Here is a 13,736-nt window from a genome sequence, read left to right as displayed (position 1 = left end):
GATTGATGGTTGCCATCTTTCTCTCTCCTTCTCTCTCCATCTTCCTGCGTATTATAGTCTGGATAATGGCCCCAGTTTATTGAGCTCTATCACTCTGCCCCCCTCCTCCCCATCACCTGCTTTCACTGACAGCACACCTGGTGGTGGGAGTCTCCTAAACGGCCCACACTCCTACACACCCAACACTGAGGCCATCAAGGTGTGTTTTTCAATCATTCACGTTACCAGTGGTGCAGAACTGACTCACTTTCAGTTTCACTAAAGTCACACCCGTCAGATTTGCTGAAATTAGTATCCCATAGTTTTAAAATGCTTTTTCCTCTATCGTTCCATATGGTTTCTCGCAGGCTCCGGAACCTCCAAGCTCTCTGAAAGCTATGGCAGAGCGAGCTGCACTGGGATTGGCACTGGATGGAGAAATCCCATCACTACACCTCACAGATCGAGGTATGTTCCACACCAGACGGTTTAATGAAGAGAAAGGCTGGTTTAACAATGAGAAGATGCAGCTCATTTCATCATCCTTGATTGAGCCAACTTTCACACCTCATCCATCATTACATAAAGCTAATGATAAAAATGACTCAGTCTGATGGTTTAGTGTGCCAGATTTAAGTTATGTAATATAAATCAAAATACCTTCTTCTAGATTCCTTAGAGCTCTTCTCGGGCTCTTCAGCACCTCCGGGACCCACAACGGCCCCTCAACCTGCTGTGTCAGAGGTCAGCCTGCCGCCGTCTTTAGGGGCCTGTCCACTGGGCCCCACACCCCTCACAAAAGAGCAGCTTTATCAACAGGCGATGCAGGAGGCAGCCTGGACACACATGCCTCACCCGTCCGATTCAGAGAGAATCAGGTATGCATACTATGGACTAGTCGTTTTCTTGAGAGTGATAAAATTATACAAATGACAGCCAGTCAGAATTCACCATGATTTAAAAAGCTCAAAAAGTATAATGGAGAGAAGTTATGTAAAAGTTTATAAGCACTGTTTGTTTACAGAAATAATTTAATCTTCATTATGTAATCTTCAATGGTTAGTAAAAGAGTGTTTTACCATATAACCAAGACCCTTTAACAAAAACCTAGGGTTCTTTGTCCAACATGAAAATGTACTTCTGATGTGTTGATAACCCCAGGGAAGCTGTATGATAAAGCTCCTGAGCTGCCATGTATTACAAGTAGGGCTGTACAATTAATCGAAATTCTGTTTTGGTTTCTTACGGTTATGAAAAAACAATAACCGTGATAAAACGGTTATCGCTTTATCGATAAACGATTTATCGATAAACGATTATCTACCGCCCCCATTCTAGGTCAGTTTCTTGTGAAAATGACTAAAAGCATGTACTGTAATGTGACTTTTGCAGCATGGGATGTGCATCATACATTTGAATCATTAATGTTTTTAAAAGCGTGAAAGAGATTGCATGCTGTTGTGTGTGAGTGTGTGTGTGCGCGCCCAGATCTCGAACTGAGGACCAGGGGGCACTTTCGTTCATTTTTCGTTAATTTGTGTTCTTTTTATACAAGAGAAAAAAGGGCATGTGCGCTGCATAAGTTTAGTTCTATCTGTGCACATGCCTGGAGCACATACATCTAAAGTCATTTTAATGTGAGCGCTTTAATGGTCAAATACATGCAAATTTGTGTCAAAACGCAGCGATTATTCATATTAACCCTGATTTATGTAATAAACAAACAAGTTGAGAATCAAAAGACATGTGAAAGTGAAAGCATAAATCAGACTTGTACTGCTCTTAAAGTGACAGTGCGCAATATTCCTGCTGCTGACAGTTTTAATCATTAAATCAAACAAAAAGACAAAATCACTCACTGCTCTTGACTGAAGGACTTTTGTAGCTGTAATTAAAGTTTTTCTATTACTGTGAAGATACTTAAAGCAGAATTTGTTTCAGAATTTTATTCTATTGTATTTATTTCCCTTATTCACAGGGAGGAAAATAACTGAATATATACAGCTGAAGTCAGAATTATTAGTGTGTAAAGAAAATCTGGTCTAGTCTTCTGATCAGAGGGTCACTGCAGACTTTAAATCTAAATACGCTGTATGTCGAGATTCTTACCGTGTTCAGAACTAAATTGTGGAGCAATTCCAGCTGTTAAATCAATTGTTCTCTGCATGATTCTTTCTGCTTGGTCATTTGTCATGGACAACCAGCATTTTGAGGGAGACTTTAATGAGTTATAGAATTGCATTATTCGTAAAGATGCAATACTCTAGGAATTTATTATAGAGAAATCCCATCTTCTCTTGCTATGACTCGCCTTCATCTTGCTTTAACCTGCTGCCGGAGAGTTTCAGTCACTCTAAAGCATCTTACCTTATTGTAAAACCTATAACATGAGGCTTTCAGTTCAAGAGTGTTTGTCTGATAATTAAGGAAATGACTATCAGCTGCTGGATTAACACCCGTGACTGTGAGGAATCTGAAAGTGTGCTCTAGTTTTCATCTGTGTTCTTTTTCAAATGCCTCATTTAAGCTATTTATACTTTGCTTTAGTGAATTATGCTGAAAACTGCTCAAACTCTGAGCTTGACATTTTCCGTCTTTGGTTTGATCTCCGCTGTTTGAGAATGTTATTGCCTGTGTTGTGGACCGTTGTATTCTTGTATACATGTTTAAAAGTTACTCCTCCAGCCATAGATTAAAGCCTTAGTATGGCATAAATCTTTCCCTTTTGTTTATCCATGTGCAGGCAGTACCTGATGAGAAACCCTTGTCCTACTCCGCCATTCCACCACCAGATGCCCCCACATCATTCAGACTCTATTGAGTTCTATCAGAGATTGTCCACAGAAACGCTCTTCTTCATATTCTACTACCTGGAGGTGTGTGTGTTTGCGTGTTATGTTTACTGACCATGTCTATTGAATGTTTCAGTCTTCCAACTCCTTCCTCTGTGTTGTATTCTTTCTGTCAGGGCACAAAGGCACAGTATCTGTCAGCAAAAGCACTGAAGAAGCAATCGTGGAGGTTCCACACCAAATACATGATGTGGTTTCAGCGGCACGAGGAACCCAAGACCATCACTGATGAGTTTGAACAGGTAAAAAACAGATTTGGGATGACTTCACACTTCAAATGCTCCATGTGGAGCACCCTGTCATGGCCGACAAACGATAACCTGTAAACAAATAAAGCAATAATTAAATACTTTACAGTTCAGTAGTGCTATAATGATACTTCTATCAGTCATTTTTATAGTAAATATGCACAGCTACGCACAAAGCAGCCTTCAAGTGCACGCAGCATTCTCACCGTTGCATAGCCTTCGTCATGGCTGACGCTGTCAATCACATGCACCTCTCAAAAAATTTTACTACACATGACAACGACACGTAGCACAAGCTCATTGATTAATCTGCTTGGTAGCCGTGACCAGTGTGGGCGGGATCAAGAGCTGCACAACTCGTTGGAGCAAGTGTTTACAAGTGTGGAGTTGTGAAGGAGCTCTAGATGGAAACTGTTGTTTTGTATTTATCTTATGATTAAAGTTGATGCACGCCTGCCAGTTCCCACCTTTAAATGAGTGAGTTTTAGCTACTTGTACATTAAAGTAACATTCAGAAAAAACAAAACACCCATGAAGAAACACGAGACAGAGGAACATAAAAACTTCACTGCCAGCTAGCGTTTCAGAAGTGCTATTCCAGAGCAACACAAACTACACCTAAATGCACGACTATGCGCAAGGCAGCTGCCACGGGTCACGCCGACCAGTCGACGCAGAAGTATAAACCATTAAGATCGTTAAATAGTAATACTGTGAAATAATATTTGATCTGAAACCATGTGGTTTTTAAAGTATTGTTTCTGTTATGCAAAGATACATTTTTACAAGATCCTTCATAAATGATTCATATATGCTAATTTTTAAAGATTATTATTGATGCCGAAAACAGATGTATAACATTTGTGGGAACAATTTTTTTCATGGTTTTTCATTTAATAGAAATTTTGTTGTTATTTCAAAAGCTGCCTCATATGTTTTAATCAATTGAATCATCCTTACTGAATAAAAGTATTCATTTCCTAGCAGGGCTTCACAATTTATCGTTTAGCATCGTTATCGCAATGTGATCATTCGCAATAGTCACATCGTGAGCATGCGCAATGTTGAATCTGGATTATAAATATCATTTCGCTGGTGTTCTTTGAGGCCTGTGACTGTGGTCAGGGTTTTAAGAGCAACCAGGCCTAAGAAATTGTAGGGCTTGTAACTTTGACAAATGAATAACGATTGAATTGTTTATAAACGAAGACTACACAGTATTCTTTTACATTTGATTACTTAATTACTGTACACCTGAATTCAGTTCTACTCATCAAAAAACAAACACACTGTTTATTTCATTGTTATCTTTTTTGTACCTAATTTATCTACGCTTGTAGATCTAAAATGATCAATTCTTTTCTAAATAGTAATTCTAAACACCACTCTTCTAGTGAAATTGTATTCATGTCGCAATATATATCGCAGAATAAAAAAAATTGCAATGTTAGATTTTTCCAATATCGTGCAGTCCTAATTCCTAGTGTATGCATATAGTATGTGTGTATACGCTTTTACTTTGTAGAAATAATCCCCTTTTAACATTTTCCTTCTGTTTGTAGGGCACGTACATTTACTTTGACTATGAAAAGTGGGGCCAGAGAAAAAAGGAAGGATTTACTTTCGAGTACAGATACCTGGAGGACCGAGACCTGCAGTGACTGACGGAGACGGAGAGAGAGAGCGAACGCTACGACACTGAAACCGCTGCTGTTGACATTCCGAGATGAACTCCATGTCGTGGTTAAAGTTGGATGTGAAGTTGGCCTTTTTCTTTAAAAGAGAGAGAAAGAGTGGGGGGTCGAGTGCCTGTTTACACGCAAACATTTGAACCTCCTTTATTGTTGAGTCTTTATCCCCTTCATTTCTGTTCTAACCGAGACACCCCCGCCTAGCCGAGCAACAGAAACACAAAGGAAATGATTTGGTTTAGAATGCCACAGACAAAACATATTTGCTCGTAGTTTGTGTTTGGTGGAGTGCTGCATTAGCGAGTCTTATCCTCTTAGATGACATATACTGACTATGATATGAACCGGCACTAAGCGAGATATCCTAAGCATCGATTTGGTTGTTCTTAGTTCATTGAGCCCCTCTGGGAGTGTTTAGGCACTGTGACTTTGCCTTGCGAGATAAACGTGTCGACCATTAAATTGCTATGCAATTGAATTCCTCTCGACCTCCCTTCCTTTATCATTACCTAAATGTGGGTTTGCTAGAGCGCGAAATACAGTTGGCGTTGATAGGGTAATGTTCTGTAGCATCTTCTCTTACATGTGTTCCCAAGCAAGATGGGTTGAAGTGTTCAGCCTTCAAAAGTGGCGTGTGATTATTTGTCTGTTAAACATGGCATGAGTGATCTCACTTCAAAAAAAATATCTAATAATAAAAAGACAAAGATTAAAATATGTACAAGTTTTAAAAAAAAAGACGAAGAAATACCTTATTTTTCTTTTTTTCAGTGTCCTCTAGGTTGTCCATGGCTCAATATTTTTTGTGTGTGCATGTAAAGTAAACAGAAAAACAACGAAAACCTTCTCCAAAGTTTCCTCAGTTAGTCACATCTTGAAATTATTCTCACATTACTCTGCTGGACAGTTTCCCTCAATAATACCCACAGCAAAATATATAAATATATAGATATATATAGATATATATCATTGTTCTGTTACTCCAGCTTTTTCGAAACACCCCACCCACATTGTGACACGATCCCAAGCGAGTTTCCATTCATTTCAGTTTCCTCTATTGTTTGGGGAGAACGACGGGCTCGACCAACACATGAATATATTGATGTGATGAGATGGGAAAGTATTTTTGATGCACAGGGCAGCTGATCGCATTTGTTTCTTTTCTCTCTGATAATTGAACGCCGTCATCCTTGCCTTTTTGACGTGGACAGGACAGCATGCGATTGTGACGTCGCTTCGTAGGTTGAGAGGAAACAAATAACAGAGTTGTACAATTTCAATAAAATACTTTTGTGATGCAGTGTCTGTTCTTGTTTTCTCCCTCAACTGTAAACCAACATGCAGTGCCTGGAGTTTCTGTATGTAATGTAACTGTGTAATATAACAGATGAACTATTTGTTATATTTCATTTCAACTTTATCTCGTGAGGGGTGAACAATCGATTCAGTATATTGAACTGTGCTTTATATACTAAGACCGGGGCTTAGCATGCCAAATGAGGGTGGACAGACACCACCACTAGCCACTTTGGCAGGTTGAAAATAATTTTTAAATTGTGGTGTTCTTAAAAGCACGGTTTGACTATAAGGTGTCGCTTGCCGAATTCAACATTATAAAACCGACCGTGGACGGAAGTGCCACTCAAAAACTCCGGCGTAGTGTGGACGGATGGCATAACCGTAGCAAAACGTATGCGTTTTTAAACTAAAACACACTAGTGTAAACTGGGCCTAAGACCTCGCCTGTCAGCGCTTAAAAGCAGCCGGGATTATATTGACATTAGTTTATTTGCTGTAAATGCTCATGCTGTCTTCTGTGCATGAGTTTTGTTTGATACATTCAGAAAGTGTTTTCTTTAAACAGTTTTCTTTAAGGGCACAGCTTCATCTGACTGCTGTATTAAAGAACAAAATTGTATTACAAAAAAAACCTTTAACTGTCACACCAAGACAAAAGCAATAATTTTTTGATTGCATTTCTTAACTCCTAATGTCGCTAGTTAACACAATCAATGTATTTTTTTCCCAACACATCCCATAATTTCTAAAATATCAGCCTCTACTAAATGGTTGAGATGTTGGTTTATGGTAAAAGTACCAGAATTAATAAATATACTACACAAAATATACCAATTTAATAAAAAACATAATCAAAATAAATAATGTTTGACAATAAAATCAAAATCAAGTCAATTAGTTTTAGTTTTAGACAGAACTCCTATTTATTGTGGTATTAACAAACTCCCATAGTGTGAATGTGTGTGTGTGTGTGAGTGAGAGTGAATATATTGTGTGTGAGAGAAACAGTGTGATTGTACCTGTGTGTGCGTCTGTGTGTGTGTAAGAGTGTATTTGTGTGTGTGTGTGTGTGCACATGTATATGTATAACAACATCGATATTACACAGATGTTATGAGATGGTGAATTATGTGGACATTATGTATAAAACTCAATCACACTAAATACTGTTTTTATTTTTAGAAAGTAAAACCACACATAATTTCCTGTAAGGGTTGGGTTTAGAGATTGGATTTGGGGTTAGAGCAATCGAAAGTATAGTTTGTAGAGTATAAAAACAAGTGTAACCTATGTAATGTCCCCACAATTCACAAAAATGTATGTGTGTGTGTGAGAGAGCGAGAGAAAAAGAGAGAGAACTGTGTGTGTGTGAGAGTGTATGAATGTGAGAGAGTGTACATTTAGGTGTGTGCAGGGCAGTGTACGTGTGTGTGTGTGTGTGTGTGAGAGAGAGAGAGAGAGAGAGAGAGAGAGAGAGAGAGAGAGAGAGAGAGAGAGAGGATGTATGTGAGTGAACATGCTGAATTATCTCATCAGAGAAGGGATTTTCTGGTAAAAGGGCCTGACGATGTAAGTTCTTTTACCATAGAAACTATTTACAGAGAAACAGCTATCATAAGCCCTGTTTCTTTTCGTTCTGTTTAATCAAGTGCTCCAAAAAGATATTTAAAATAAACAAAACAATTAGTGTATTTTAACTGCTTTCTTTAATAACTACATTACACAATACTTGTACTTTTACTTTCAGTACTTTAGGAAATTATGGAATAAACTACTTGCAATACTTAAGTACAAAAAATGTTGAATACTTTAGTACTTCCACTTAAGTATGGTGCTTAAAGAGCACTTCTACTTCTACTCAAGTCACTTTTTGATGGAGTATTTGTACTTTTACTTAAGTATGGGTCTACTTTATACATCTCTGGCCAGTAGCAAATGCTGTAAATGGTTACTTACACTAAAGTGATACCTGTTTTTTTCCAGCTATTTTTCAACTCTGCCATCTCAGAGCTGATCTTCCTGTGTCACCCTTAACTTCATTTAAATGTAAAGTTACTTACATTTACTGAAAATGTGTATGCATTTTAAGAACTGAGGTTTTCATTGGCAGAACACTCTTAAATGTGTCTCTTTGTTTGTGTTTTCAGTCTTCTGTGCATTAGGATGATCAAGTTCTTTGTCCACTCTGTCCACTGCAGTGATGCTCTGCGTATCTTTTGCTGAGACTTATGGAGTCATGGATTGCTGAAGTAGGTGAGGGGAGAATGAATGAGGGGGGTCTTTGGATTGACATCGGAATGTTTCAAAGAGACATCTCCCAAAACTGAATGATGTAGGTAGGTGTATGTTGTTGTAGGTTCAGTTCCAATATGTACTGCAATTTTGTTTACAGTTGTGCACAGCTCTATCTAAAGGAGGTTTATGTTTGTTGTAAATAAGGGTGTATTTATTGTAATTGTATTGAAATGCAGTAAAACTGTGAAACATACATATTCAGTGTCTTGTACTCAGATACCTCACTAAATGCAGTGATGTCTAACTTTACTGTAGTTTTCAAATGGCTTTGCAAACAGTATATAGTGCTGCCTTGTGTGGAAGGTAAATCCTGCCAATTTTAAATAAATCAAATAAACATTGGAAATGAAAATCAGATTAACAATTTCATTTCAAAACACTGTTCGCAAAATATCTGCCAAAATTGAAAATGAAATTAAATTATTTCATTTTTATTTTCATTTTCACTTTGACAACACATCGTCCCAAACAAATTGATAATTAAAATGAAGTTGCCGATTTAACATTTAATTTTCACTGCATTTCTGCATCAAGACTGCCAATATTAAAATGAAAAGCCAAACTGAAAAATAAAATGCAAACACGATTTTCACAAAGCCTGTTATTAATGTTCACGCTATAATAGTGACACAATTCAAATTAAAATGTAAATTTAAGCTTTCCTTTTATTGACACTTTTTCTTTCCAGTTTTCATTTTAGATTTCATTTTCAACTTCAAGCTGCATGCAAAGCCTATGCTAATCAGTGGGAGGGGCGTATTCAAGTGATGTCGAGTGCTTTCACACACAGAGCCCGAGGGCAGAAGCATGGTTTTGATGCATGGGGCAGCGTGAGTTACTAGTGTAAATACAGTATAACAGAAGTAAAATGGAAAAACTGTTACTCAGCTTTTACGTGAAGCAGCTGCTGCATTGGTAGAGCAAGAGGAACAGGGGACACAGGAGAACCAAACGTCAAACTTCCGTCCCGCAGCAGGAGTCGCGGGCTTCCTCGGTGGGCAGAGAAACTGCAGTGTAAGTGCGTAAGGCCTTGTGATGAAGTCGTATTGTATATACTGTATTAGGTCTTGTGACGTTAACAACTTGTTAGTCCTAAAATCGTTGAAAAACAGCTAAATTGGAGTACAGAGTGTGTTTTTGCCCCAGTCAGAGTACGAATGTGTTTGTCGGTTGTGGTTTATTTGTGAGGGAGTTGCGTATTTAGGTGAATGAGGATAATCATGTCTAAGTCCATCCAGATGCCAACTTGGAGGTCCGTCCAAACGAAGGCTTCAGCTGCGACGGTTTAATTTGTCTCTTGGCTCTGAGGAGAGTGAGCAGCTGGACTTGAGGCAGGCAAAAGCTGGGGCCGCGGTCTGTGAAGCTACACGCTAACAGAGCTGAAGCGTGGCCACACAAGCCTTCCTTCAGCTTGTTTTTGTGCTGTGATATGGACTGTCTGTCCAGACAATGCTGTCTTGTAATTAGCCACTCTGCTTCATGGTTTCCCCAGGAATGCATCATATTACCTTTGTGATATTCAGAACTAGATGCATTTCAAACACTGAATGGAAGGAAAAGATTTTGAATGTGTAAAACTGTTTAGTGTTCATGTAAGCCAGATGAAACTTTTAGTTTTGAGTTGATTCATACCTGCTCCTCGCCGAAGGCGCCCGCCTACGAGAGCTGCTCCGCCCCTGCACACGCCTCTGGCGAAGCGAGCGCGTCGGGCACCTCGGAAGCAGGCAGCCCCCATGCCCAGAATGCAGCTAAGTCCAGCAACGGACCGCGAAGCGTCCCTGGGACAGGCCCTCTGGAGAAAAGGGAACTTTCCCCGCTGGAGGGCGGGGCCCCATTTCCAACGGCACTTTTTACTGCCATGAAAACATCAGGAAAGAGCACTTTTCCACTTCCCCGGATGTGACAGCCCAAAATCTGCCAGTCTGGGACGCTATGCTTTCTAGCTTGCAGATTCGGTGCGTTTCGCCAGTGGCTCACGAGCGCTGGGAGGACGGTCTCCTTTCTCCCACCCCTCAAGCCTCCCCTCCGGAGCTCGGGTGCGGAGTGAGAGCAAATATCCCACCTCCAGCTTTTCCGTGGGACCCGCGCGCTTCCCGGATCAGCACACCCACTCCGCGCTGCCCCACTGCTGGTACGTCAGTGATTGTAGCGATGAGTCCATTAGCGAGAGCTCTGCCTGCCTGGTTAGCGCGGGCCAGCTCTTCGCGGTGGCTCATACGCACAATCAGACTCGGCCTCTCCGGAGAGCGCGCTCAGCTGATGCTGTACTGTCTGAGAGAGCTAGACAGTAAAATAGTGGTCCCACTATTTCAGATGCTCCTGGTGCATATGGCATCCGCAGCCGCTTCGTGCCGCTCGGATTACTCTATATGAGACCACTTCAGCACTGGCTTCACGATCAAGTCCCCAGACGCGCATGGCACGCGCACGCACACCGAGTCTCTGTTACTGCGCTGTGTCGCCGCTCCCTCCACCCTTGGAGCGACCCCTTGTTCCTACAGGTCTGGGTGTCTCTAGGACAGGTGTCCAGTCTTGTTGTCGTTTCAACAGATGCTTCCAACACGGGCTGGGGGGCTGTGCATTGCGGTCATGCGGCTGCGGACCTGTGGAAAGGTACCCAGTTGCATTGGCATATCGCCTGGAGCTGTTGGCAGTGTTCCTCGCTCTCCACATTTTTTTTCCGGTGCTGGAGCGGCAACACGTGCTGGTCAGGACGAACAGTACGGCGGCGGCAGCGTATATCAGCCGTATGGGGGGTATGCGCTCTGCTCCTCTGGAGTCATCCGCGGCTGAAATAGCTGCACGCCATTTATATTCAGGCAAGCTCAACCGTGCAGCCGATGCGCTCTCACGGCAGCCTTACGTCCTGGAGAATGGAGACTCCACCCTGAGTCTGTTCAGCTGATATGGGCGCGATTCGGGGAAGCCCAGATCAATCTGTTGCTTCCCCCGAGATCGCTCATTGCTCATTGTTCTTTCCCTGACCGAGTGCTCTCGGCACGGATGCACTGGCTTACAGCTGGCCTCGGGGCATGCGCAAATACGCGTTTCCCCCAGTGAGCCTGCTCGCGCAATTACTGTGCAAGGTCAGGGAGGACGAGGAACAGGTTGCTGGTTGCGCCCCTCTAGCTCAACCGGACCTGGATGTCAGAGCTCTCCCTCGCGATAGCCCTCCCCTGGCAGTTCCCTTCGAGAGAGCACCTACTCTCTCAGGGACAGGGCACCATCTGGCACCCTCGCCGATCTTTGGAGGTCCTTAGACGCGAGGAAGACTTAGGTAACCTCCGATTGCGGTGGCTAATACCGTCACTCGGGCTAGAGCCGAGCGCGCCTATGCCCTTAAGTGGAGTCTATTCACTGAATGGTGCGTCTCTCGCAGAGAAGACCCCCGTAATTTGCCAGATCAGCGTTGTGCTTTCTTTACACCGAGAGAAGCTGGAGAGCAGGCTGTCGCCCTCCACACTCAAGGTTACGTGGCTGCCATCTCCGTTCTCATGACGCGGTGGCTGGCAGCACCGTGGGAACGCATAACCTCATCATCCGGTTCCTCAGGGGCGCTAAGCGCCCCCTCTCATGCCCTCTTAGGATCTCGCCCTCGCTACACAAGCCTCGTCAGATCCCTTCGATCCTCGACTCAGTATCTTTCTGTCCCTGAAGACAGCTCTGTTGGTCGCGTTGATATCGATTAGAGGGTCGGGGACCCAGAGGCATTTTTCGGTCAGTGACTCATGCCTGTAATTGGGCTGGCTTTCTCTCACGTCCTGAGACCCCGCCCGCGATATGTGCCCAAGGTTCCTACCACTCCGTTTTAATACTAGGTAGTGAGCCTGCAAGCGCTGCCCTCGGAGGAGGCAGACCCAGCCCTTTCTTTATTGTCCAGTTCGCGTCTTGCGTATTATCCGGACCGCACTCAGAGTTTAGATCATCTGAGCAGCTCTTCGTCTGTTATGGCGGTCGGCAGCAGGGAAGTGCCGTACCGAAATAAGTTTTCCCACTGGATTGTGGATGCCATTCTCTCGCTTATCAGAGCCGAGGTGAGCCGGGTCCCCCGAGAGTGCGTGCGCACTCCACTCGGAGCTTCGCATCCTTTCGAGCGCGCACACGCGGCGCCTCTCTAACAGACATCTGTAGAGCTGCGGGCTGGGTGACACCCAACACATTTGCAAGGTTTTACAATCTGCGAGTGGAGCCGGTTTCCTCAGGGGTATTAGGTAACCCTTGGTGATTGAGGAAACAATTCGGTGGGGTGTTGAAACACGCTTGCTGCGCCATTCTCCCTAACAAGGAGGTACGTGCGCCTTTTTATCTGTCAATAAAGTTCCCCGTCAGGTGAGCCCTGCAGATTCCTCCGTGGCCCCCAGCACTGACTCAGCGGAGGAGTCACCTGCTGGCCCACTACGTTGTTGGTCTTCCCACTGGTCAGCCCGCGTTTTGGGTAAAGGTGCCTGCTATGCGTGATCCTCACTAGGCGATCCCATATGCTTATTTCGCCACGGTTAAGTCCCCCCCCTGGGCGGACACGTGTAAGGTGCAGTCATTATGGCGCTTTCCATAGTTTTCCCATTTCGTGGATTTTCACAAAGATCAAATCCACTTAATAGCACTGAAGTTCCCCAACCGAAGGGGAACGTTCGAGGTTACAGAAGTAACCCTTCGTTCCCCGAGGAGGGGAAAGGAAGTGCTATACTCCGTCGCCATAATGACTGTCCCTTAGCTGTTTGAAAGTCTCTTCAGCTTAAAAGGATGGCGTTTGCCCGCTCCAGGTGTGCTTATATGCTGGGATAATTGGCAATGAAGCACACCTGTGCAAGCTTACGCTGCCAATTCATTGCATTCATTGGCCCCGTTCAATACTCTTTCAGAGAAGCGGCTTCTGAACCGAATCCTCCCATTTCGTGGATTTTCACAAAGATCAAATCCACTTAATAGCACTTCTGTTCCCCTCCTCGGGGAACGAAGGGTTACTTCTGTAACCTCGAACGTTCACCGTGGTACTCGCCAGTCATCTGAAACTCAGGCGGGACATAGTGATCTGTGCCTGAATGAGAGAGATTTTAACCATTAGTCATTTTTTAATCAAATAATTGTTCGATTTACAACAGATAAATCAGATGTTTGTCAGTTTTTGGGAATAGCCCACCCAAAAACTAAAACTGTCATCAGTTACTCACTCTTGACTAGTTCCAAACCTCCCGAGTTTCTTCTGTGAGCACAATAGAAGATATTTTAAAGAAAGTAGAAAACATGTAACCACTGACTTCCAGTACTGTATTTGTTTTTCCTACTAACTGGCTACAGGTTTCCAGCTTTCCTCAAAATATCTTCTATTGTGTTCAAAAGCAGAAAAAACTCATAAAAGATTAAAATCACTC

At 42.8% G+C, this 13,736-nt stretch overlaps 1 protein-coding gene across 9 annotated transcripts in view; it reads left to right on the top strand.

The window, feature by feature from the left end:
* cnot3a (CCR4-NOT transcription complex, subunit 3a) overlaps positions 1-6,071 on the top strand; it is a 53,692-nt gene extending 47,621 nt beyond the window's left edge. For 8 of the 9 annotated variants that reach the window (XM_087285631.2, XM_087285626.2, XM_087285634.2 and 5 more), the window contains 6 exons: positions 58-199; positions 348-447; positions 650-857; positions 2,723-2,855; positions 2,948-3,073; positions 4,642-5,508. In XM_087285631.2, the coding sequence (XP_087141757.1) occupies positions 58-199; positions 348-447; positions 650-857; positions 2,723-2,855; positions 2,948-3,073; positions 4,642-4,740 (808 nt within the window). In that variant the 3' untranslated portion in view covers positions 4,741-5,508. 9 annotated transcript variants of the gene reach the window in all.
* The last annotated feature ends 7,665 nt before the right edge of the window (positions 6,072-13,736 follow it).

Source organism: Danio rerio, chromosome 16 (genome assembly GCF_052040795.2).
Source record: "Danio rerio strain M-AB ecotype USA chromosome 16, GRCz13ab, whole genome shotgun sequence".
Taxonomy (NCBI): Eukaryota; Metazoa; Chordata; class Actinopteri; order Cypriniformes; family Danionidae; genus Danio; species Danio rerio.
Note: the sequence above shows the minus strand (reverse complement) of the source record. Positions and strands in the feature narration are given on the sequence as shown.